The 21,842-nt window shown below is 48.2% G+C and overlaps 1 protein-coding gene across 1 annotated transcript in view; it reads right to left on the bottom strand.

The window, feature by feature from the left end:
• Positions 1-5,965: 5,965 nt before the first annotated feature.
• The window catches only part of LOC127044897 (indoleamine 2,3-dioxygenase 1-like), a 45,386-nt gene continuing 29,509 nt past the window's right edge, over positions 5,966-21,842 (bottom strand). The window contains exons 2-11 of the mRNA XM_050940168.1: positions 17,541-17,670; positions 12,987-13,082; positions 12,779-12,898; positions 12,156-12,274; positions 11,558-11,572; positions 10,505-10,604; positions 9,735-9,852; positions 8,581-8,632; positions 7,446-7,594; positions 5,966-6,493 (exon numbers count right to left, since the gene is read on the bottom strand). Of these exons, the coding sequence (XP_050796125.1) occupies positions 6,093-6,493; positions 7,446-7,594; positions 8,581-8,632; positions 9,735-9,852; positions 10,505-10,604; positions 11,558-11,572; positions 12,156-12,274; positions 12,779-12,898; positions 12,987-13,082; positions 17,541-17,630 (1,260 nt within the window). The 5' untranslated portion in view covers positions 17,631-17,670 and the 3' untranslated portion in view covers positions 5,966-6,092. The remainder of the gene's footprint in view (positions 6,494-7,445; positions 7,595-8,580; positions 8,633-9,734; positions 9,853-10,504; positions 10,605-11,557; positions 11,573-12,155; positions 12,275-12,778; positions 12,899-12,986; positions 13,083-17,540; positions 17,671-21,842) is intronic.

Raw genomic sequence — 21,842 nt, 5'->3', positions numbered from 1 at the left:
CTTGTGTCAGTTACAGTCCCCACTGTAGTGCTGTTGTCCTGAAAATCTGACCCATGTGGCTCCCGCTGTCTGCTCTGCAAAACCTGGCTCCGTAGCGCGGCCTTTCCTGTGTCTCCTGGGTGCTCTTTCTGATAATAGCCTAGGAGGGGGTTCAAATATTTCCTCTCCTCCCACACAGTAGTCAACACAGCTGCTGTTGCCCATACACGCACATGCCAGTGGAATGGCCAGCAGCCCTGCCTTCAATTTCTTCCCCCACATCCCAGTGCGGATGAGCTCCAGCACCCCGTAAAGGATCTGGGAACCCTGCCTTCCCTCTGCTGCACAGCAAACCTATGCTTATGCTTGCTGTGGCCAGAGCAGGACTTCCCCTGCTTGTAGCCGCAACCCCAGTGAACCAGTTTATCTCCGCCCTCTATGCTGAAGGTGAGGTCCCAGCGAGAGAATTTGTGCACACCTCTCCGTTGCACATGGCTTCTTGGCATAGCTTGCTTGTGGCTCTGCAACTGGGCACCTTAGATATTCAGATTTGTCCTATTGCTGGTCTTGGCTCAAACTCCAAAGAGCAGGACACTGTTCCTCTGGCTGTGCAGCACCTGTAGGGGTCATGAAGAAGTTTGGAACTGTCCTTGGTGAGTGAAAATCGGCCAAGCTCCATGGACTTAGCTGGATTTACACAAGCTGAGGGTCTAGCCTTTGGTATCTCTATTGAACTCCCAAAGAATTACCCCACAGGGGCTCTAAGCATGCGGTGGGCTGTTGGAGTTACATGGACTCATGAGGACACTAAACTAGCATCACAGCATGTTCATCTCCCACAGGAAAAGGGAGAGCAGGTTCTGTGGTCCTTAGTCCTACAACTTTTCTTTTTTTTTTAGAAGACACATCTACCTTCAAGCTTCCTCTTGCTGTCTAGAATGTGACAGGTCCCACTGGTAACTGATGCTTTGGTAGGGAGAACTACACCCCACGTGGGTGTGGGGGGGTTCTATTATTTGTAGTACGGTAGCACCTAGAAGCCCTGACTGAGATTGTGCAGCCTCCAGATGCATAGTGAGAAAATCACAGCTCACACTCTGTAAATACAGAAACCAGACAAAAGGTGGGAGAGGAAACAGAGGCACAGAGAGGAAGTGACTTGTCTGAGGTCACGGAACAAGTCCAAGGCACAGCCACTGCAATAACTAAAACAGAAGTTATGGGCTTGAAGCAGAAATCACCAGGTGAGGTTCTCTGGTCTAGGTTTTATACAGGTCAGATGATCCATGATCATAATAGATCCTTCTGGATTTGAAATCAGTGAACCTAGGTTTCCTGACTCCTAGCCTGGTGCCCCCATCTACTGACCCAAGCTGCCTTTCCTCTGGTTGCAGGAGCTTTTAATAAAGCTCAGACACTGCACTGGAATGAAAAACCATGATGCTAGGTGCAGAACCTGTCAGTGCTGATTCCTGTTGGCTATTGTTCCAGCAAGGTCCACAGTTCCCTTCAAGCAGTCCTGGACACCAGCCAGGCAAGACGAGTGCTAAAGTATTTTGTTCTCTCCCTAAAGGGAACAATGCATGCTGTACTAAGCACAGGCTGTATCTTCATCTCTGTGCTTGGATAAGGTGCTGCTGATTTACCTTGGTTGTGCCAAGGATGATATTAGCACATACGTTAATGGAAACCAAAACTGAAGCTGCTGTCACAAAAATAAGCACATCACAGCAGGGCATAAAATAATTTCCTAATACACGTTTCATGTCACTTGAGGATTTCTTTGAGGTTCCAGCTAACTTCCTAATGATTAAATGTATGCTAATGTTGTTATGAATTTGCCAATGCGAAATAGAGCATAAGATACTAATGCCTGTTTTAATTTGCATTAGTAAATTATATGCTGCTAATGTGCTTGTCTGTACCTACTGCATGCACTCAGCTAATGGAGTGTAACAAACAGCTATTTATGGGAGGGTCATTAGAATACGGCTATGTTGATTGCCAAGCTAATCGTTTCAGTGATACATGGGAACAAAACTCCCTGCCCACTGGGTGGCTAATGCAGGCAAGGCTAAGGCTGCTGTCTGATTAAGCAAATGAGACACGACTGAGCAAACTGTAAAGAGCACTAGCAAACTCTGCTGAAGTGCAGCCCTGCTCAACGTTTTGTGCACGGATACCAGCCCTAAAGGAAGGTGACTGAGTTGTCCTAACTGAACATGAAAGCTCAGAGCAAAAACATTTTAAAATCCATCACTGTTCTCAGTCCCTGCTCTTCCTTCTCAGTTCAGCCCAGCTCTCTTGCCAGAGCTTCTCTGCTGGGAACACTGTCTCCTTGAGGTTGTCAGTATTACTGGGCTCATTTCTATAAACGTTCCATGGAAAGCCACCAAAGGCTCTGTGCATGACAACCTAGGGCAAGTCAATTTGGACCCTAAAACTGGTTATCCAAGTTTGACTATTCAGGTCCTTATGCTGCTAGTTTAAAAAATTTTGGCATCCGCCTCTGCAAAATGAGACTATTACATACGCCTCCTGTGGACTGACTGAGGGCACTTTCCCACAGAGCCCCTGCCCTGCAGCCTGCAAGCATGGCCAGGAAACTCTGCCCCTCCCGCCCCACACACCTCTCTCTCTCTCTCTCCCCTAAAGTGACAGCTTGCGATTTCAACACAGTGCTCAGTACATCAGACCTAATGTCATTTTCTCAGGCGGCAAAGTAAGATCCTCGGGTGAAAGATAATGCAGCAAACACAGGGGAAGTGTAACTTCCATCTCTGGCTTAGAATGGGGTCTCCTGACTAGCCCAAGGTATGGTTGGGGTTCTTCTCTCAGCACAGCTTACTGAATCCATTTGCCCTTGGAAAGGGGGCCTTAGGGCTTGGGGTGCACACCAAATGCTGAGCTCTCTGGAAATCTGACCCTACATGGCTTGTCCAGGGTCCTGCAGGAGGCTGGCAGTAAAACTGGAATTGGGGTGGGGAGCGGGGGTCGTGACTCCACACCTGGCTCTGAACCACAAGACCATCCTGACTCTGGCCATGAGTCAGTACCTGCTTGGGGTTTTGGTGGGGCGGGAGGGGATTTCTTCAAGTGGTTCCTGCCTTTATGAATCAGACTTCCTCTTGTCATACCCCAGCCAGTGGCTGCCCCCGCCCCCACAGCCACAAGGTGTACAAGTGCATTGATCTGAAATCTGAACTTGGGCTAAATGCGGAAGGTCTGAGCCTCTGCAGCCTGGACAGGCAATATGGGGGTTAGGTCAGCTGATCTCTTCTGGTCTGCCCCAGACCGGAGGTTCATCAGGCTTTGCTGCGCAGTGGCCAGAGCTGTTGGTGGTAGCTTTTCATGTTTGGCCTGTTCAGCTCGCCGCATCTGCAGTGTTTTTCGGTTGCCCTGGATTTTGGTTGCCTGTATTTTTCGAAGTTGCAGCTGCATCCCCAACTGATGGGCTCTCAACAGGGTGAGCTGCACCTGCGGCTGCTGCTTGGGGTTCCTGGCAGACGAATTTGAGACGCTGTTTGCAGAAGCTGCTTGGGTGTTACCGAGGGAACGTCGGTCCATATCCCAGGGCTGTGAACAGGCTTTCCTGTCATGCAATGCCCTGGTGTGTGGCTTTGCCTCGACTGCCTCCATCTTCTCCTCATGCTCGCCCTTGGCTCATGTTCCAGGCAGGGTTGGTTTCTCAGCTCTGGCTGAATGATGGGGGATGTCGGGGGCAGGTCTCCTTGCCCCAGGCCACCTCTGACCGCCTCTTCAGTAAGTTCTAAACATCCAGTAGCTTCACAGCTAGGAAATGGCTTTTTCCTATCCCCTCCCTGCTTCTATGGTTCATAAATAATGGTCTGGGTTCACCTTGCACTGATCCTGAGGGATCATACGCACCCTGGAGAGAGCAAGCAGGCAGAGGAGGGGTCTTCACCCAGGAGAGGAAGGACAGCTTTAATTTCCTAGCAGGGCTCAGTTCCTAGGCAGCTTCCTAGGAGCTATGCTGAACTAGCCTCCCCAGGGGCTGATGGGCTAGCAGCAGGCACCTGGGGTTGTGGGCATCCTGCTCCTTCTAGAAGCCAGTGTAACCAGAGGCTAGATACAGACTCAAGCATTTAGCAAGTTGCATTATAACTTTCTTCCCCCTGTGGCTTTGCAGCCTGTTTGCACTTCCTCCTTCTGGGGGATTCACAAATATCACCTGAGTGCAGGGGAAGTTAGAGCTGGAAGCAGCGTGTCTCTCTGAGCAACCCCAGCTAGGGGCAGAGCTCTAATAACTGCCAGGTGGGAACAGGAGTGGCACTAGGGTTTTTGCCATCCTAGGCAGCAGCACTGCTCCTCTGAGCATTCGGCGGCGGGGGTCCTTCCGCTCTGCGTCTTCGGGGCACTTTGGCGGCGGGTCCCAGAGCGAGTGAAGGACCCGCCACTGAATTTTCACCACAGACAGCAAAATGCCGCCCCCCCAAATCCTGCTGCCCTAGGCACTGTCGCCTAGTGGAAGTGCCGGCCCTAGGTGGGAAGGGGACAGAAATGTGCTATTACCGCAGATACCATATGGACAAAGCAGTTCACTTTCCTGCCACTCCCCAGTGCAGTGTGTGTGTGTGTGTGTGTGTGTGTCAGTCAGGGTTCCTACCCACTCTGAAATCTGGGGTACAGATGTGGAAAGACCCTCTAAGTTTATTTCTACCAGCTTAGGTTAAAACTTTCCCAAGGCACAAATCCTTCCTTGTCCTTGGACGGTATTGCTGCCACTACCAAGTGATTTAGACAAAGATTCAGGAAAATGACCACTTGGAGTTCCTGTTTCCTCAAAATATCCTCCCAAGCCCCTTCACCCCCTTTCCTGGGGAGGCTTGAGAATAATCTACCAACAAATGGGTTAACAAAGTGAGCACAGACCAGACCCTTTGGTTTTTAGTGTCCTAAAAACCCATCAGGTTCTTAGAAGATGATGTTTTTTTAGAGGTGCTTCTTTATTATAAAGGAAAAAGTACATCCAGATGGAAGGTAATTTTACAGGGTAATAAAAAGATTTAAAACAGAGGATTCCCCTCCTAGGCTCAACTTCAAAGTTACAAAAACAGGAATAAACCTCCCTCATAGATTATCCTTTTTTGTTTTAGCTTGTGAATTTTCCCTGTGCTAACACATTGTAAGTAATACATCTAAAATTACAGAAATTTTCTTGCTATCATTTCAGTAGGAGCTGGGTTACCTGCTCTCTCTCCCTCTCTCTCTCTCCCTAACCAGAAGGAACAAACAAAACCTCTCCTCTCCCTCCCCTCAGCCCGATTTGAAAGTATCATCTTTCCCCATTGGTCCGTCTGGTCAGGTGCCAACAAAGTTAATTGAACTGATTAACCCAGGGGTAAGCTACCTATGGCACGGGTGCCGAAGTCAGCATGCGAGCTGATTTTCGGTGGCACTCACACTGCCTGGGTACTGGCCATCAGTCTGGGGGGCTCTGCATTTTAATTTAATGTTTAAATGAAGCTTCTTAAACATGTTTAAAACCTTCTTTACTTCACATACAACAATCATTTAGTTATATTAGAGACTTATAGAAAGAGACCTTCTTTAAAACGTTAAAATGTATTACAGGCATGCGAAACCTTAAATCAGAGTGAATAAATAAGACTCGGCACATCACTTCTGAAAGGTTGCCAACCCCTGGATTAACTGCTTACAGGTAAGTGATTCTGTACCTCTGGCCAGGAGGGATTTGATGTTCTTGCATACATAAAGGTTGTTACTCTTCCCTTTACATTGATGACAGCATGCCTGGCTCTTTACACCATAGATATAAATACAATCTAGAAAGCAACAGATTTGCTGGCTGTAATGGCTGGGTTGCCCTTTCCCATGCTGCAAAGTGTGCACAGGCGCCATTCAATGGGCCAGGGGCCACAGCCAGTCCTTGTGGCTTCAGTGGATGCACCCACTTGCAATAGTCCACAGATAGGCGGGGTGCTCCCTTCCTGCTCCTCTGGACTGTGGAGGAGAAGGCTCAATCCTTCCCCATGCCTTGGCTGTCCCATCCCATCTCAGGGTTATGGCTAACACAGGGCTGACAGCAACAGGAGAGGGGCCCATCCGAATGTGCCGTCACCGTGGACTGGTCAGTGTGTTGGCACCGTTGCCTCCTGCTCCGTGAGCTGTGCCTTTCGGGTGGTGTCTCTGATGGCTTTGAGAAAGCGCATAAACCCTGTCCCGCCGGTTCCCCTTTCTAAGAGCACTGACGTGTCCTCGTGGACACAGCCCCCGAGCTGCTGCTGCTGCTGCTGCTCCACTCGGCACCTCACGGCCGGGATGGTGATGTACTTGGTGGCGATCTGTATGTGATAGCTCCGTAGGTCCGCCAGCGCCGACACGCACTTGTTGAAAGCTGCATGCAGGCCTGCGTCTCCTGTTGCCAGGACAAACTGCCGGAGGGAGGGGCGAGAAGCTAGGGTCTGAATGAAGGCCCTGTGAGCTGCTGGCATGTAATCCCTCATGCAACCAAGGTACTCTGCTGAGAACCCTGCAACAGCAAGGCAAGAGCATTAGTTTGGGAAATGCAGCGAGAGAGCTCGGCACTCGCCCCCACTAAAGAAAAAGTGCTGGGCCAAAGCGGTGGTGGTGGTTACCTAGCTCAGCCCTGCTTTGCTCCGCGCTGTGTGACAAATATCACTCCTTGGAGTGAGTGCGTTACAAAAACACATTTAAATCATTGGCCCCCTTGGTGACTGATTCTCTCTCCCAACTCCACTGCCCTGCTCTAAACTCTTACCCCACGACTGCTCTATTGCTGAAGTAGTGATTCCCTCTGAAAACTATCCGAGCCCATTGCTTCTTTACTGAGTAGTGTGGGCCAGGCAGCTGGCAAGCGGGGTGCAGAGCTGCCCAGGGGTGGGAAGAAGTGGGGCAATTAGCCCCAGGCCCTGTGCCCCGCAGAAGCCCCCACGAGAGTCTTTCGGGTCCCCTGGAGCAGGGTCCTTCACTTGCTCTAGGGGCCCTGGAAGACTCTCATGGGGCCCGGGCCCCCAGAGCTTCTTCCGCTCCGGGTCTTCGGCCCACGGCGGGGGGGTCCTTCTGCCCCGGGACCCACTGCCAAAGTGCCTGGTCTTCGGTGGCAATTCAGCAGCGGGGGATCCCCCACCACTGAAGACTCCAGGTCCCCTGAATCCTCTGGATGGCCCTGATGGTGTGTGTGCGCACACGGTTTCTAATAACCTGTTGCTAAGCTGAGGCTAGTGGCCCCACTGTTTGTTCTGGCTCAGGCCCACAGGAGGTTTTTGTTCTGTTCTGAGGGAAAATCCCTTTCTGGGGAGACCCCAGTCTCTTGCCCACACGTGTCTGGCAGGAGTCTTCTGGACTAACCCGCTGAATAATATTCTAGTGGCTGGTGCACCAGAACCGGAAGCTCTTGGTGAAAGGCTCGTGTACTAGTCCCACAATAACTGCAGCTTCCACCCTCAGCTATTTCCACTTACCTTGGGCTGCGCTGTGCTGGATTCCTAGCAGTATGTCAAAGCACTGTAATGTCGAGCTCTGCGCCGCACTGCCGCCGAAAAACTGCTTGGGGCTGTCCCACACCCCCTCGTACACCAGCCCCTCTGGCATCAGGAAATTGTCCTTCCAGCTAGTTCCAAAAACATGAAGCGAGAAGCAATTGCATGGCCTTTCCCATACTGAATGTGCTAACTGCCTGTTGGGGTTTCCGTGTGGCTTGACCCGCCATGGTGACAGACACTAGTGACTTGCAGCACAGGCAACTTCTCATCAGACAATCGTTCCTGGGAACAGTGGTTCTGCCTTAACGCAGCCCAGTGCAAGATCTGTGTTCTGTTAACTCGGAGTGACTTTAGCACCACCGAGGTCTAAGCTGCCCCCTAGTTATCCCCATCATGGAAGCACTGTGCTACCTGCAGGAAGAGGAACTCAGGGCTGTGACGCAGGCTTCCAGGCAGTGCCTGTTGGACTGAGCTGGGAACGTCTTAGCTCTTTATCCAGCATGGGATAGGCAAAGTTTCTCAGGTAACATCATGGTAGGGTGACCAGATAGCAAGTGTGAAAAATCAGAGGGTGTGTGTGTGTGGGGGGGAAATAGGGTCCTATAGAAAATGAAGTCCCTACTATTGGCACATCTGGTCACCCTACTTTTTGGCTCACTAGTCCAGTTTTTTGTAAAGTGGCCACCGCTCGCCAGAGAGGGCGAGACATAGACAAGGAAAAGGGGAGGGGAACGGAGCTGGTGTCAGGAAGGGGAAGCAGAAGGCTAAATACCTGCTCTTGCTGGGAGGTGAGAACTCAGTGTGCATTTATAAAACGATGGAGCAAATATTATAGATATTGCTTAATGATGATTTTTTTCCCCCCATTTTAAGTGGGTACATTCTCTCTCCTTATACCTAATTGGAAATTGCACACTTCCTGCTTTGGGGTAGGATCAACCCCTAACTGAGCGGGCTGGAAGAATTTTTTCTGTAGTAGGCAGATTATACTGTAACTGCTGTTTTCTTACACCATCCGGTGCAGGTCCCTGTGGGAGGCAGGGTATTGGGTCTGATGCAATCTAGTGACTCGTTTGTTCCTAATAAGAGAGAGTGACCCAAAGATGGTACATACCCTGAGAGGTAGATGCGAAGGGATCTGAAAAACACTTCTGGATTTACACACTCTGTGGAGACACGGAACATTCATTCGGGTTAATGAGTGCACTGGAGCCATAAGCAACATGTGAAACTAACCCTTAGAGCCCTGGCTTTTCAGATATCGCCTTTTGCTAGCAATGTGAGTGTTATGTCAGATATTATTTGACTTGGAGAGATTCCATGATTTGGTTTAAAGTATTTAATCTGTTTAATGGATACATTTCTAAAATGTCACATTAGCCTATTCCTGAACCCAGCACTGCACAAACTGGGTGATCACATTCAGGGGAGCCCCTTGCTTGCTTGGCCTCTCCGCAGGATAAAGTACAATTTGTGGCAGCCAAGTGGAAACTGGCTCTGCTGCTGGCACAGAGGATTGGCGCATTGCTCTGTGGTGCCAGGCAGGGCTCTGCCCCAGCCATGCACAGGCAGTGGTCTGCAGACATCCCTTGCCCACGAATACTTGGGCAACTTGAGGGAAGTAATGCTATCGGCAGTTAGTGGTACTTGCAGTTCGCTTCATTTAGTGAGCCAAAGTGGTTTCCATAACAGTTCCCAGACCCAGCATCATGCTATGGCTTTAGCACCAGAGATGGTAACTCGTGATGTGGATTCAGTTCTGAACTTCAGTCTCCTGCTCATTTCAGTGTGTAACAGTGCTGCTGTCTGTTTGTCTCTGCGATCCCTCTCATGGGCATGCTGACTGGCATACGTGCTGAAACATGTATATGGTGAGACAAGCTTAGAATAAAATGCATCTCATTTCAGCAGAGCACTGACCGTGAGATGTCTTTAGGGACAGGAAATTAGTTCTTTGGCTGAAATAACGTCTGTGGATGCCCAGTTTTGGACATGTGGGAAGGGTTCAGGAGCTTCCTCAATCAGCATCAAACTCAATACATCCCTGTGAATCATTACACACTCGTTCTAATTGCCTATCTGACCACAAAGGAGACTCTGCAACAGACTCAGGGAGCTAACTACAAGCTGTTGTGTGTGTGTGTGTGGGGGGGGGTCTCTCTACCTGGAAGTAATAAAATAGGGATTGATTGTTGCATGAATGTCAATTTTGTTGTGGGATTTTTTGGTCAGAATTTGCAAGCGCAGCTATCAAGTCTAAGCACTTACCGTGAATCAGTTTGAAAGCTTCACGCATCTTGCATATAGACAAGGCCACATCCTGCAGTGCTGTTTCCATGGAGCAAAGACCATGATGCAATATGGCATTGACAATAATGGGGATTGCCTTGGAGGGAACAGAGGAAAAACACTCTTGGTATCCAGAACACAAGGGTCAGACTTTCTGAGGAAAGAGACTGCAGTGTGTCCCAGGTCACTCCCAGCTGTGATACTGTCGGGTTCTCCAGCAGGAGCCACCACGGGGATTGGTGGGGAATGAAACTGGGCTTCCATCCCTGGTGCCTCCTTAGCAGGAATTCACTTACAGTGGGGTCATAAAGATGCCACCCTCTTAAAGGGATGGTGTCCAAACTCCTTCTCCACAGCTCTGCAGCTAGAACCTGCAGAGAGATGCTGAGGTGACTCCAGTGGTCAGCAACAGCAGGGAAGGGTGGAAAAGAACAGAGCTAACAGCAGACCTGTTTATGATAGGAGTCTCCCATCTGTGGGCAAATAAGGAAAAAACAGATCTCAGACTCTGCTGGGTGAAGGATGCAGAGTGATTTCTACAGCACAAGAGTTTAGATGGATGGTGGAAAAACCTGTGCTTGTACTTGGTCACCATGTCCTAGGTGCGTTTGATCACTTTAAACTGCCATAGAATCTACTGGGCAGAATGCTACGTTCCTGTGAGGTAAACTTAATGGAGTTTGTAAGCAGTACTTAGTCCAGCGAGCCCAGTGAGCGAGCCCCCTTGCTATTTCATTAGGACTCGGTACCTTGATTCCAGCTGCAGCTGCTGCTTCAACAAGAAGAGAGACTAGGAAGAAACCTTTGTTGCTGTCGCCTCCAGGGAATGAAAACAGGATGTCGAGATTCCTAAAGAAAGAAAGATGCATTCCCCAGGGCTAGGTTAGTAAAATGACCTCAAAGAAATAGCAATTTGTAGCTGATGCTGAGAAACTGTATCCAAGGAGAACCCTGCGGTATAAAAATATCATTAACCAGAAGCTAGTGTGGAACCCAAAGGAAAACATGCAGTGGCTTTTGTATGCAGCTAGACTGCCCGCTCTTCAGAGGAAAATGCATGTCGAAAAGCAAAACCTTTTGAAAACCTGAATTAGGTCCCATAACACCCATTGAGGCTGACACATACAAACGGCTGTGAAATCAGTTGTGTAAGGTGCTGCGTGCACGTTTGCATGTGCTCTCTAAACTACCCTGCAGAATTGAATGGTTTGTTCCTTTCCCATGTGTGTGTATGCTATGCTGGTACTCTTTCATACAAGTCACTCCAGGAGCATAAACTAATCAATCCCTGCCTCCCTCTCTCCCCATCAAAAGTAGTTTTATCCCAGTTTTATGATGGAGAAGCTGTAATGCAGCGGTGAAAACAACCCCCCCATCCTGTTTGAGGTCAGTGGTGCACTTGTTAGCCTGCGCAGGTTGAGTTGGGAATGCTGCTGTAGCCGTAAGACCAAGCTGCCCTGCATTTCCTTGCTCTCCCCATGCCTGTCGGGGTGTGCCTGCATCTCCAGCTGGAGGCGTGATTCCAGCACGTGGAGACATACCTGCCCTAGCCTGATGGGCATTAGCATGCTAAGAACTGAATGCAGCCATGGTGGGGGGCGGGGGGAGCTGCACCTGAGTACGCACGTGCCCAAGAGGCTAGGCATGTACTCAGGGTGGCTAGTCCCTCCCACCCGCTGCGGCTACACGCTACTTTGAGCATGCTGGGCATGTCTCCTTGAGGTGGGAATTGCGCCCCTGCGTCACTCTGGCACAGCGCTCTACAGTCCTGTCATTCACCAAGACAAACCAGATCTACTTACTCTGCGTTCAGGGGTCTCCAGGCACAGCCGGGGCGGAGCCGCAATTGAGGAAGGAAAAAAAAGCCGTGAGGAGGAGGAAAGATTGTAAAGCTGTTTTAAGTGAGGACAACCCAGCGCTGTTGAGTGGCCATGACATGGGTTTCCAGGGAACCCTAACTGGGGCTGCATAGACAGTGGGGTGTCCAGCACCCAGTCACGGATGAGGGGCTCAGGGCGGGAATTGACCTTCTATCTGGGTTCAGCTGATTGAAGAGAGCAGCCCCTAGTGTCTCACCCTGGCACTGCCAGAGCTGTGTGACCCCTAGTCTTGAAGAGGTCGGTAGCTGAAATGTCCTATGAGGAGGTTTGTACCAGACGGGAGGATGCCTGGATCAGTTAGCGTGGCACCAGCAGGTGAAAGCATCTGGACAGCACCTGTATGGTTGCACTGACTGGGTTCACTGTTATATGTTTATATGCATTCAGGTGACCTGATCTGGGCATGACCTACAGGTGAGAGCTGCGTGCCTACACCTCCAACAGGCGCAGGGGGGTGGTGTCGCTACTGTATACAAGGCGCTGTGGTGTCTGACAGAGGTGGTCCTGGAGGTCTACATACCCACAGGGGTCTCTCTTCTTCCAGTTTGCCAAAACACAGTCTGCATAGACGAGGATGGGCGGCAGGTTGAGAAGTTCTGAGATTGTGCAGTAAGGCACCGCGAGCACTCTGGGAAGGATCTAGGTTAGACAAGAGTGTTACAGTAACAGCAGATGGCTACTGTACTGGGCAGTGAAACAGGAGAACCTGGGGAGATTCACCCTGTTGGGATGGAAACAAAGGCAGTTTTGCAGATCAGTGCCGAGCAGGGCACTGTGAACCCAGGGCATTGTCAGTTCCTGCCTTTCATCCACCGCCTTACGTCAACACACCAGCTCAAGAGAGTGGCACCCACGCTCTGAGATCATGCTTTTTGCTGCAGTTTGTCTCTTGAGGGACAGAGGGTGGCTGGTTAGCTAGGCTTCCTGCTGCTTGCTCTTCATGCAGCACAGGGGAAGAGAGTGGTCATGTTACCGAACACTGCATGCCGTACAGGTAGGTGGGCTAGTAACATTCCCCAGTACTTGCTCCTCAGTCTCTGACCTGCCCTAGTGAAATGGGAGCCAAGCCAGCCACTGGGTGTTGGCATCGTTGATGCTGGAAGATCAGGATGTAGGATAGCAGAGGGTAACAAAGGTGCTGACCTTCACTGTCTGTCTGCCGCCTCCTTGCCATACGTATCCCATTGTGATGAAGCCGAGAGCCAGGTGAGCCAGGCGCAGCTGCCTGTGTCCTCGCAGGTACTGTGTGCTGAGCAGTGGCATCTGCAAGGGCAAAAAGGCATTAGCTCAGCCCCGGGGAAGAGTTAGTTATCGACTGATAACCTGCTGCGTGCAGCACTGGTTAGCTAACCTTTGCTACTTCCCGGCGGAGCTGATGGCCCTCTATCAGGTGTGGCAGGTTGGCTGCGACATTCATCCAGGGAGCGTAATAATCTGGCAGTTCTGTCTGTATGAAAAAGAAATCTAAATGAGGGTGTTCCTTTTAACGACGGAATGTTTTCCCTGCTGCGACCCAGCTCCCTTCTGGGTCTGAACCGAGCAGAATCCCGCCTGCCTGCTCACTGGCCTTCCCATATTAGTACAGAACTCCCACTGACTCTCCTCTGCAACTCCAGCGGGAGACTTACGAGTTCAGCTGCAGGCCGTTAAAGGCCAGGTTTTCAAAAGAGCGCAGCGTCCTGGATACGTGTTGGGTGCAGAGCACTGCTGTAAATCTGGCCCCAGTTGTGGGGGCTGGGCACTTGGCTGTGGCCAGGAGCCCTCTGGAAATTCTGGCCCTTCGGAGATCAGAATGTTCCTCTGGGGAGGTCCTAACCCGAATCTAGCGGAGAGCTGGAAATAGCGATCGCTTCCCTCTTGGTCCCACCCCATTCCCAATTCTCCCTACCCAGCACCTCAGTGGGAGCTGCGGTCTGAAGAGACTTGGTCACAAAATCTGGCAGTGCTGCTCGTTCTCTCGCCAAGGGAAGAACAACAGGAAAGACCCTCATGAGGCCTAGGGCCTGAATATTGGATGAGCAGCTAGTTCTTCCTGCTTCTGTCTTTGCTACAGCAAAACTCAGCTTTGTTAAAGACTGAGGGTATGTCTATGCTGCAATTAGCCCAAGCCCAAGACAGCTGGCAAGGGCCAGCCACACGTGTCTAAGGGGTTGTTGAATTGCAGTAGAGATGTTTGGGCTTAGCCCAAGGTCTGGTATCCTCCCACTTTGCAGGATCCTAGAGCCAGGGCTCTAGCCTGAGCTTAGCCGTCTACACTGCATTAAACAGCCTCTTAGGCCAAGCCTGAGTCAGTGGGCATGGGCCAGACGTGAGTTTTTAATTGCAGTGTAGGCACACTCTTCGTGTCTGGCCATTAATCCCTAGCTCCAGCGTATCCCCTTGGAGCCCAGCGAGCATGCAGTGGGCATGTTGGGTGCAGCAGGGAATAATAGCATGCCTTGAAATACAGTAGTTATTCATCAGTAGCTGAAAGAGGGAAGAGGCTACAGAGGCAGAATATTCTCAGAGTAAAACACACACAGTTGTGAAGAAATTGTTCTTGGTTTTGTTTTTACAAATCAAAATTCCATTTAACCGAGTGGCAGACAACACATTCGCTTGTCCAACCGTGCTCCCTTGTAATGGGCGATCTGGTTTGGCCAGTGTAATGAGAACAGAGAGAATAACCAGTCAGGCTTGACAGAGGCATCTAATTTGGGATCATTCAGACACTACGTAAGCATCATGCGAGACAGAAACGTTTTTTGGTTTTATTCACTTACTGATGGGGAAACTCCCATTTTAAAACCACCATGGCCTAATGGTGCTTTTCAGCATGCTGCACATGTAGATCTGAGGCTTAAATGCGCTGCTTCCTATTTATTGGGGTCTGACTGTATGTTTGTGGAGCCCAAAATGTGGCCTGATGTCATACTACAGCAAGGCACTATTTGAATGTTTGCTCTCCTTATGCTCAAATATATAATTTTAAGATAAACAGTTTGGTGACTTTTTTCCCCCTCACTGACATGATGAAAACCCTTTCTACAGTGGTTTGAAATTGATACAGGCACAAATAAAAAGGAAGTGCAGAGAGAACAAAGATGGTGTTGCACCGGAAAATAAAATAGGTCGATTATATTCCTCGTATAGCCCAGGAAGAAATGATCCTTAAGTGTCAGTAATAGGTGGAAAGCTTATGAGCAAGCGACATCAAAGTTTCTGCTCTGCTTGCTGGACATTTTGATCATGTAGAAACTTCACTGTATAATCACAATAAGTATCTAGGGATGCTCTGAGGTACAATATGTATTCACTATGGGTATTTTAAGTCAAAACTTTCAGTCCATGTAAGTAATTTCTCTTGATTAAAAACAAATTTGTGTATATTGACATGACAGAACGGATTATTTAATACTTAATTTTTAAATTCTCATATCTAGATTGTATGTAATCTCCCCTTGTCCATTGCTAGATTCCAAGGCCAGATCTAATTTTGTGCAAGACGTTGGGCCGCCTCCTGATTTTACGCTGTAACTACTTTCTCTGGAGTGAAATCAGAATCTGGCCTGTTATGACCATGTGAACATATTTGTAGCGTATCAGTCAATCTGCTTTACTCTGGGGCTGGAAAACCAGCCTTGCAATGAGGCTTAAGGAGCTCAAGTCCTCTCTCACTTTTAGTTTATCAAAGAGAAGGTAATCAATTACCTATACACAGTGATCGCCAATGTGATAGCAGGGGCTTTTCAACCTCTCTGACAAAGGCATAACAAGATTCAGTGGCAGGAAGTAGATAATTTTATTTTAAATACCTTCAACTTCCAGTGCTGGTGATTCCATCTCCTCCCCTGCTAAGATCTTACATTCAACCTTGAAGTAAGATGTAATTTCCTGGCTGTGAGGATGATTAAATGAATCTATCTTTTAAAAAGATTGACCATAGAATTTCTCCCAGCAGCTGGAATAAAGCATCTGTATGCAGGGGATCAGGCTGGTCCATTCTGGCCTTGGAATCTGTGAATGAACTGGGGGATTCAGACATCTCCTTTCCTCATTGGCCATGGGGAGAACAGGATTGTCTGCATTGCTATCAATGGGTTCATAACGCTTATAGCTCTGCACTGAGATTTTATTACAATCACTGGCTTATGTTTCAGGGTTCAGCTGGTTCCCTGCAGGGGTCAGGTGGGAACACCCACCTCAGTTGGCCAGATTGATGCTTCACAGAAAGGAGGAGGAAAAAACAGCAGCAGATTAGCTGGAGAAGGGGGATGGGTAGTCTGAAGTGGTACAGAGAATTCTTTCCAGATGGGGGCTGATGGGTTGTGCTCAGAGGCTCAGGGTCTAACCACCAATTCTCTCCTTCCCCACGCCCCTTGCGATTTGGGGCTCAGGAAGGAATTTTTTCCCAGGTCAGATGGCAGAGAGTTTTGTGCTTTCCAAGGTCTCTGACCATGTGTTACTGTGCAGATCACTTCCTCCAATTATCTGGGCATATCTAAATAATTCCCTGCCATTGTGGGCCCTCAGACACTGGTGGTACCTTGGTCTCTCCCTGGGATCCACAGTTTAGTCTCCTGAGGACAGAAATGCTGTGGTCTAACTAAAGTTTTTGGGTAAATATAGGGTTTTCGGGCTAAAAAATAATGACCTATACAGAATGTAAACTATTAGATCATCTCACCTGACCTTCTGTATATCCAGAGTGTAAGGGACCAAGAAACATGGAATGGTTGAGCGCTTAGGTCCCATTGAAGTCAAAGGTGCATTTTGAAAATTATACATTCAGGGTAGCAGGCGCCTAAATCATTTGAGTTTCATAGTTTTAATTAATCCACTGAGTCTCTTAAACCAACTGCAAATGTGTAGCTAATGGCAAATTACACCCATATGACAGGACGGGCTTTCAGCTACTGGTTTAAGGTATAATGTGAAAGTCAGGTGTGTTTAGAGTATTTTTTTTTTTTTTAAGTTCTCAACTGTTTTTTGGATAATCTTCACTGGGATTCACCATCTGTTTTAAAGAGGGAACCTGGGGCCATTCTAAAGAAAAGAGCTCTCAGCCATGCTTGACGCTGTTTCCATCACTTCACACTGACTCTGAGACATTTTTGGCTTCGGGGTGATGTTTGGGGATACTGCATGTGCTAGCTGTGGTGTTACGTGGGTGGTGAATGAGGAGGGGGTGCTGCGGTGAGGGGCTCTGTGCATTTGGGATATTTGTCACATGGATTTGGCAGCTGGACCAAGAAATCCACCATCAATGCAGTCTCCCTCGTACAAAAAATGAAATTGCTTTGTGCAAAGTAGCTGAAGAGTAAGGGCGGTAATGTGTGTGTTACTTCTGTGATCACAATGGTCTAGGACTCTTGGAGTGACATGTATGCAGTTTGTAGCTATGGTCAGGCATGAATCTAATTTCTGATAACTTAAAAATTGGACAATAGCAGACAGCAAAACCCATTGCTTATTCAACCTGGAGATAGTCTGAGCAAAAAGAGCTCATAGCCATGTTGGAGCTGTTTCCAGTGCTTCACAGTGTGACTCTGCATACAAACTCTCTCAGGCAAGTCACTCTGAAGCCTTAAATGTCTATTATTACAAAACTTGTTTGTAATATGTATATTTTAGTAATTTGTATGTATGCTAAGGAATGGTGTGTGTAAAACAGATACAATATTAGTTATTTAATGCTATTACACATACACTAACAAGCACTTTGCATATAAAATTGCAATAATTACTAATTAGTAAGCAGCGGTGTTATATTTTTGCTATATATAATATTGCAATATGAAATAATATCTGCTCTATGAAATAATATCTGCTCTATTTGCTCTAATTTTCTGTATATTGGTTTCGCAGGCCAGGCAAATGTGCTGCATAAAATTTTAACTTGCTACTGTAATACTAAAACTCTTACCAGTGGGTCTGGGAGAACAAAGCCGTATTCTTCTGAAATGTGAAACTCCTCCAGGTTCTGCAGACTCTCACTTTTGTCTTCATTTTCCATGCCTGTGATGTAGCTTCTTAATTTCCCTGCCCATCCGCTCCTGAGCAATGAGAAATTATCACTACATCAGGAGTTTAAACTCCAAAAGAGTAGGTAAGTAAATGGAAAGACACGGCAGTTTCAATAGGTTGTAATGTATGGGGATTTTTTTGTTCCCCAGTCAAAATCACCTGATGGCTTATTTTCTATTATCTGTTGTGTACCAGCAAACTGAAAATAGTATTGCTTCTTCCTCTTAATGCTTCTCTTTATTCATGAGGTTTGGGAAGTTACAGAGCTGAATCGATCCCTTACCAAATGTAGTGTGTAATAGTCTTTTTGATGCAAATTGTCCTGATCACGTGGCAATTGTTCCTTAGGTCAGGGTTAAAGTTTGTTTTTTCTCTCCAGGGGGCTATAAATTACAGAACAACTTGATAGCACCCAGACACACTTTCCCAACAATGGTTGTGCCTTGGTGCCTTTCATCCTGAAGGATCACACAGTATTGGGGACTTCACTGTGAAGTCCCCATCTCTGAAGAGCAGTCATTTCTGAGATGGGATATGGCAGCTATTAAATAAGGTGCAGCAATATTAAAAAAAGATTGGGCAGGAAGTGTTTTGTATGTGTTTGGGGGGGAATTAGGAAGGCAGAATTCCTGCACAAATTCCTTTTGGACAATGTGGGTTCAATTTGGCTGGCAACTGGCAGGCACAGCAAGTTTGTTCAAGGACGGTTGAAAACGTTTGCTGTACCAGGACATACCTTGTAAGAGAAGCCATGTTAATGGGCAAGTGATCCAGCCTCTGGTTTTACCTCCAGCATCCTGGGACTTCAGCAGAGTTACTTCCAAGTAAAGGAGCCACCCCACAATTAGGAGGGCAAGCACCTTTCAGGTGATGCTCCTCTCGGGATTTAAATATGAATTCTGACCCACACCAAATGCGTCTCGATTAGCAGATCTCTCTGAGCTATTTTTCACCTCTGCCTGTGTGAACAGGTCATTTTATGTAAGGCTTTGAAAAGAAGCTCTGTTGCAGACTTCTAAGGGTACAAAAAATCAACACCCCTAAGAATAGTGTAGCCCTATGCTCATCTGACCCCTGCTGTAGGCAGTATTAGCTCAACGGAAGATTTTTCTTTGTGGACTTAGCAACCTCCTCTTGGGGGGTGGATTAACTGCAGCAACCGGAGAATTGTTCACACGTTCACTACAGCAATGTGCACACAATGCTACAGCAGCACAGTGCTTCCAGTGTGGATGTTGTCTTTGGGCAAATCTTATCTGATTTGAAAACCTCTGCTTTACATGAAGCGCTTGACAATTTCTGTGTCTCAAACTGGGGGTCTGGACCCCTCAGGGGGCTGTGAGGTTATTACATGGGGGGCTGTGAGCTGTCAACCTCCACTCCAAACTCCGATTTGCCTCCAGCATTTATGATGGTGGTAAACTTTAGTACTGGTGACTCCTTTCACATAGCAAGCCTCTGTGTGCGACTTCACCCCCCCCCTTATAAATTAAAAATAGACTTCCAAACTGCAGTCTTTTATATATTTGAGAGCCACTGCTGTAAAGAAAGTAATTCAATACAGTGCTAGTTTTGGCCACAGGGTGGCAGTGCTGCGTGCAAAAATGAACCGAGGACCTCAGCATGGGGAGGAAGGTCACATTGGAATTGGTTCCCTCTGGAACGCAACGCAGCCATTCCCTGCAGGGAAACGCTTCTCACCACTCTCTCTCTTTGATGTCTATAGCTAGGGAAGTTGCATGGAAATGCCCTCTAAGGGTTAAAGCTGAAAGCACTTATCCCTGACTGCAAGTCTTGCTCCCACCACTCCTGAGGTGTGGGCCGTACTAGGACTGCGGACAGAGAGCTGGTTTATCTCCAGGCAGGGCCGGCTCCAGGGCTTTTGCCGCCCCAAGCAGCCAAAAAAAAAAAAAAAAAAAGCCACGATGGTGATCTGCAACAATTCAGCAGGAGGTCCTTCACTCCGAGCGAGAGTGAGGCACCCTGCGCCGAATCCCTGAAAGTGCTGCCCCACTCCCGAGTTGACGCCCCAAGCACCTGCTTGATACGCTGGTGCCTGGAGCCAGCCCTGTCTCCAGGCTTGTCTACCCTTGCAGCAGTACAGCTGTGTCGCTGTAGCACTTGGTGGAGATGCAACCTACAGCCAGGGGCAGGGCCGGCTCCAGGCCCTAGCGTGCCAAGCGTGTGCTTGGGGCGGCATGCCATGGGGGGCGCGTTGCCGGGAGGGCGGCAGGCGGCTCCGGTGGACCTCCCGCAGGCATGCCTGCAGAGGGTCCGCTGGTCCCGTGGCTCCGATGGAGCATCCGCGGCACGCCTGTGGGAGGTCCACCGGACCCGCGGGACCGGCGAGCAGCAGAGCGCTCCTCGTGGTGTGCCGCTGTGCTTGGGGCAGCGAAATGGGTAGAGCTGGCCCTGGCCACAGGAGAGCTTCTCCCGCCGGCACAGGTACTTCATCTCCTGTCGACGTAGCTACCGCCTCTTGGGGAGAAGTCCTTGCATCAACAAATTCTGATCAACCTCCCGGTATAGATAGCGCTAATGTCATTGCTCAGTGTGTCGGTTTTCCACACCCCGAGCAACACAGTTACACCGACATACGTTCGTAGGGTGTAGGCCAGGGCTCAGTCTGCTGGCATGGCCTGTTGGTTCAAATGCAGGTCTGGGAACCAGGAACTCCAATGCTCCATTCCCATCTCTCTCACTGAGGCTTACAAGTCTTAGAAACGCGACCTTATGTGCATGGGTATGTTCTAGATCTGCAGAATTGTGCCCTCTGTGCCCAAAGGGTTACCGTAAAATCATATAATTGTAGACCTATTTTGAAATGGGAAGTCATCAGCCAGTGAGGTTTTTTTTCTAGCGGGGGGAATTGGGTTTTGGCCCCATGCTGCAGATATCAATGATTTAAAAATATTTTTTACATCACAAAAAGAAACTATGTACCACTCTCTCAATTTAAGTGCGTCAGTGGCCTCGAATAAAACAAATCTCAGAGCAGGTCATTGACGTGTACATCAATCTGAATGACCTAGATCACTTCTAATATGGCCAAAGTGTTTGCTTCCTGAGATAAAGTCCCCCATTCTGTCAGTATGCTTGAGCTCAGCTTACCATGCCTAAGAATGTAAGCCAGTGACAGAAAAAATGGTGGGAGTTGTGGTGGATAATCAGCTGAACATAAAGAAAATACGGTATGAAATGTTGCTGCTGCTGCTGCTAAGTGTAGACAAGCCAAAGTCCAGTTCCAACAGCTCTAATACCAAGTGAAAGAGAAGTTAGTTGTTAGGCTAAAAAACAGTTGTTACTTTGTTGGGGCAAAAGACTGTCAAGGGTGAGAGTTAAAAACTTACTTATTTCTATAAATTTCAAGGAAAACCAACTAAAAACTACCTGGACTAAGGAAACTAAGCATTGTTAGAGAAGATAAGACACTCAAGCATTTAAAAAGAAGGTTAAGAAGGGAAAACAAAGGGTAAACAATAATAAACTGGGGGTCTGTAATAACCTTAGTCCCAGATTTGGACCTTAGCGTCCAAAATATGGGGGTTAGCATGAAAACCTCCAAGCTTAGTTACCAGCTTGGACCTGGTACCTGCTGCCACCACCCAAAAAATTAGAGTGTTTTGGGGCACTCTGGTCCCCCTGAAAAACCTTTCCTGGGGACCCCAAGACCCAAATCCCTTGAGTCTCACAACAAAGGGAAATAATCCTTTTTCCCTTCCCCCCTCCAGGTGCTCCTGGAGAGATACACAGACACAAGCTCTGTGAAACTACACAGAGAGACTCCCCCTCTCTGTTCCCAATCCTGAAAACAAAAAGTACTTTCCTATTCCCCCAGAGGGAATGCAAAATCAGGCTAGCGATCCAACACACAAATCTCCCCTTGATTTCTTCCTCCCACCAATTCCCTGGTGAGTACAGACTCAATTTCCCTGAAGTAAAGAAAAACTCCAACAGGTCTTAAAAGAAAGCTTTATATAAAAAGAAAGAAAAATAAGTACAAATGTTCTCTCTGTATTTAGATGATACAACACAGGGTCAATTGCTTAAAAGAATATTGAATAAACAGCCTTATTCAAAAAGAATACAAATCAAAGCACTCCAGCACTTATATTCATGCAAATACCAAAGAAAAGAAAACCATAGAACTTACTATCTGATCTCTTTGTCCTTACACTTAGAAACAGAAGACTAGAAAGTA

This window comes from Gopherus flavomarginatus, chromosome 2 (assembly GCF_025201925.1).
Source record: "Gopherus flavomarginatus isolate rGopFla2 chromosome 2, rGopFla2.mat.asm, whole genome shotgun sequence".
Taxonomy (NCBI): Eukaryota; Metazoa; Chordata; order Testudines; family Testudinidae; genus Gopherus; species Gopherus flavomarginatus.
This window is presented reverse-complemented; position numbering and strand designations above follow the sequence as displayed.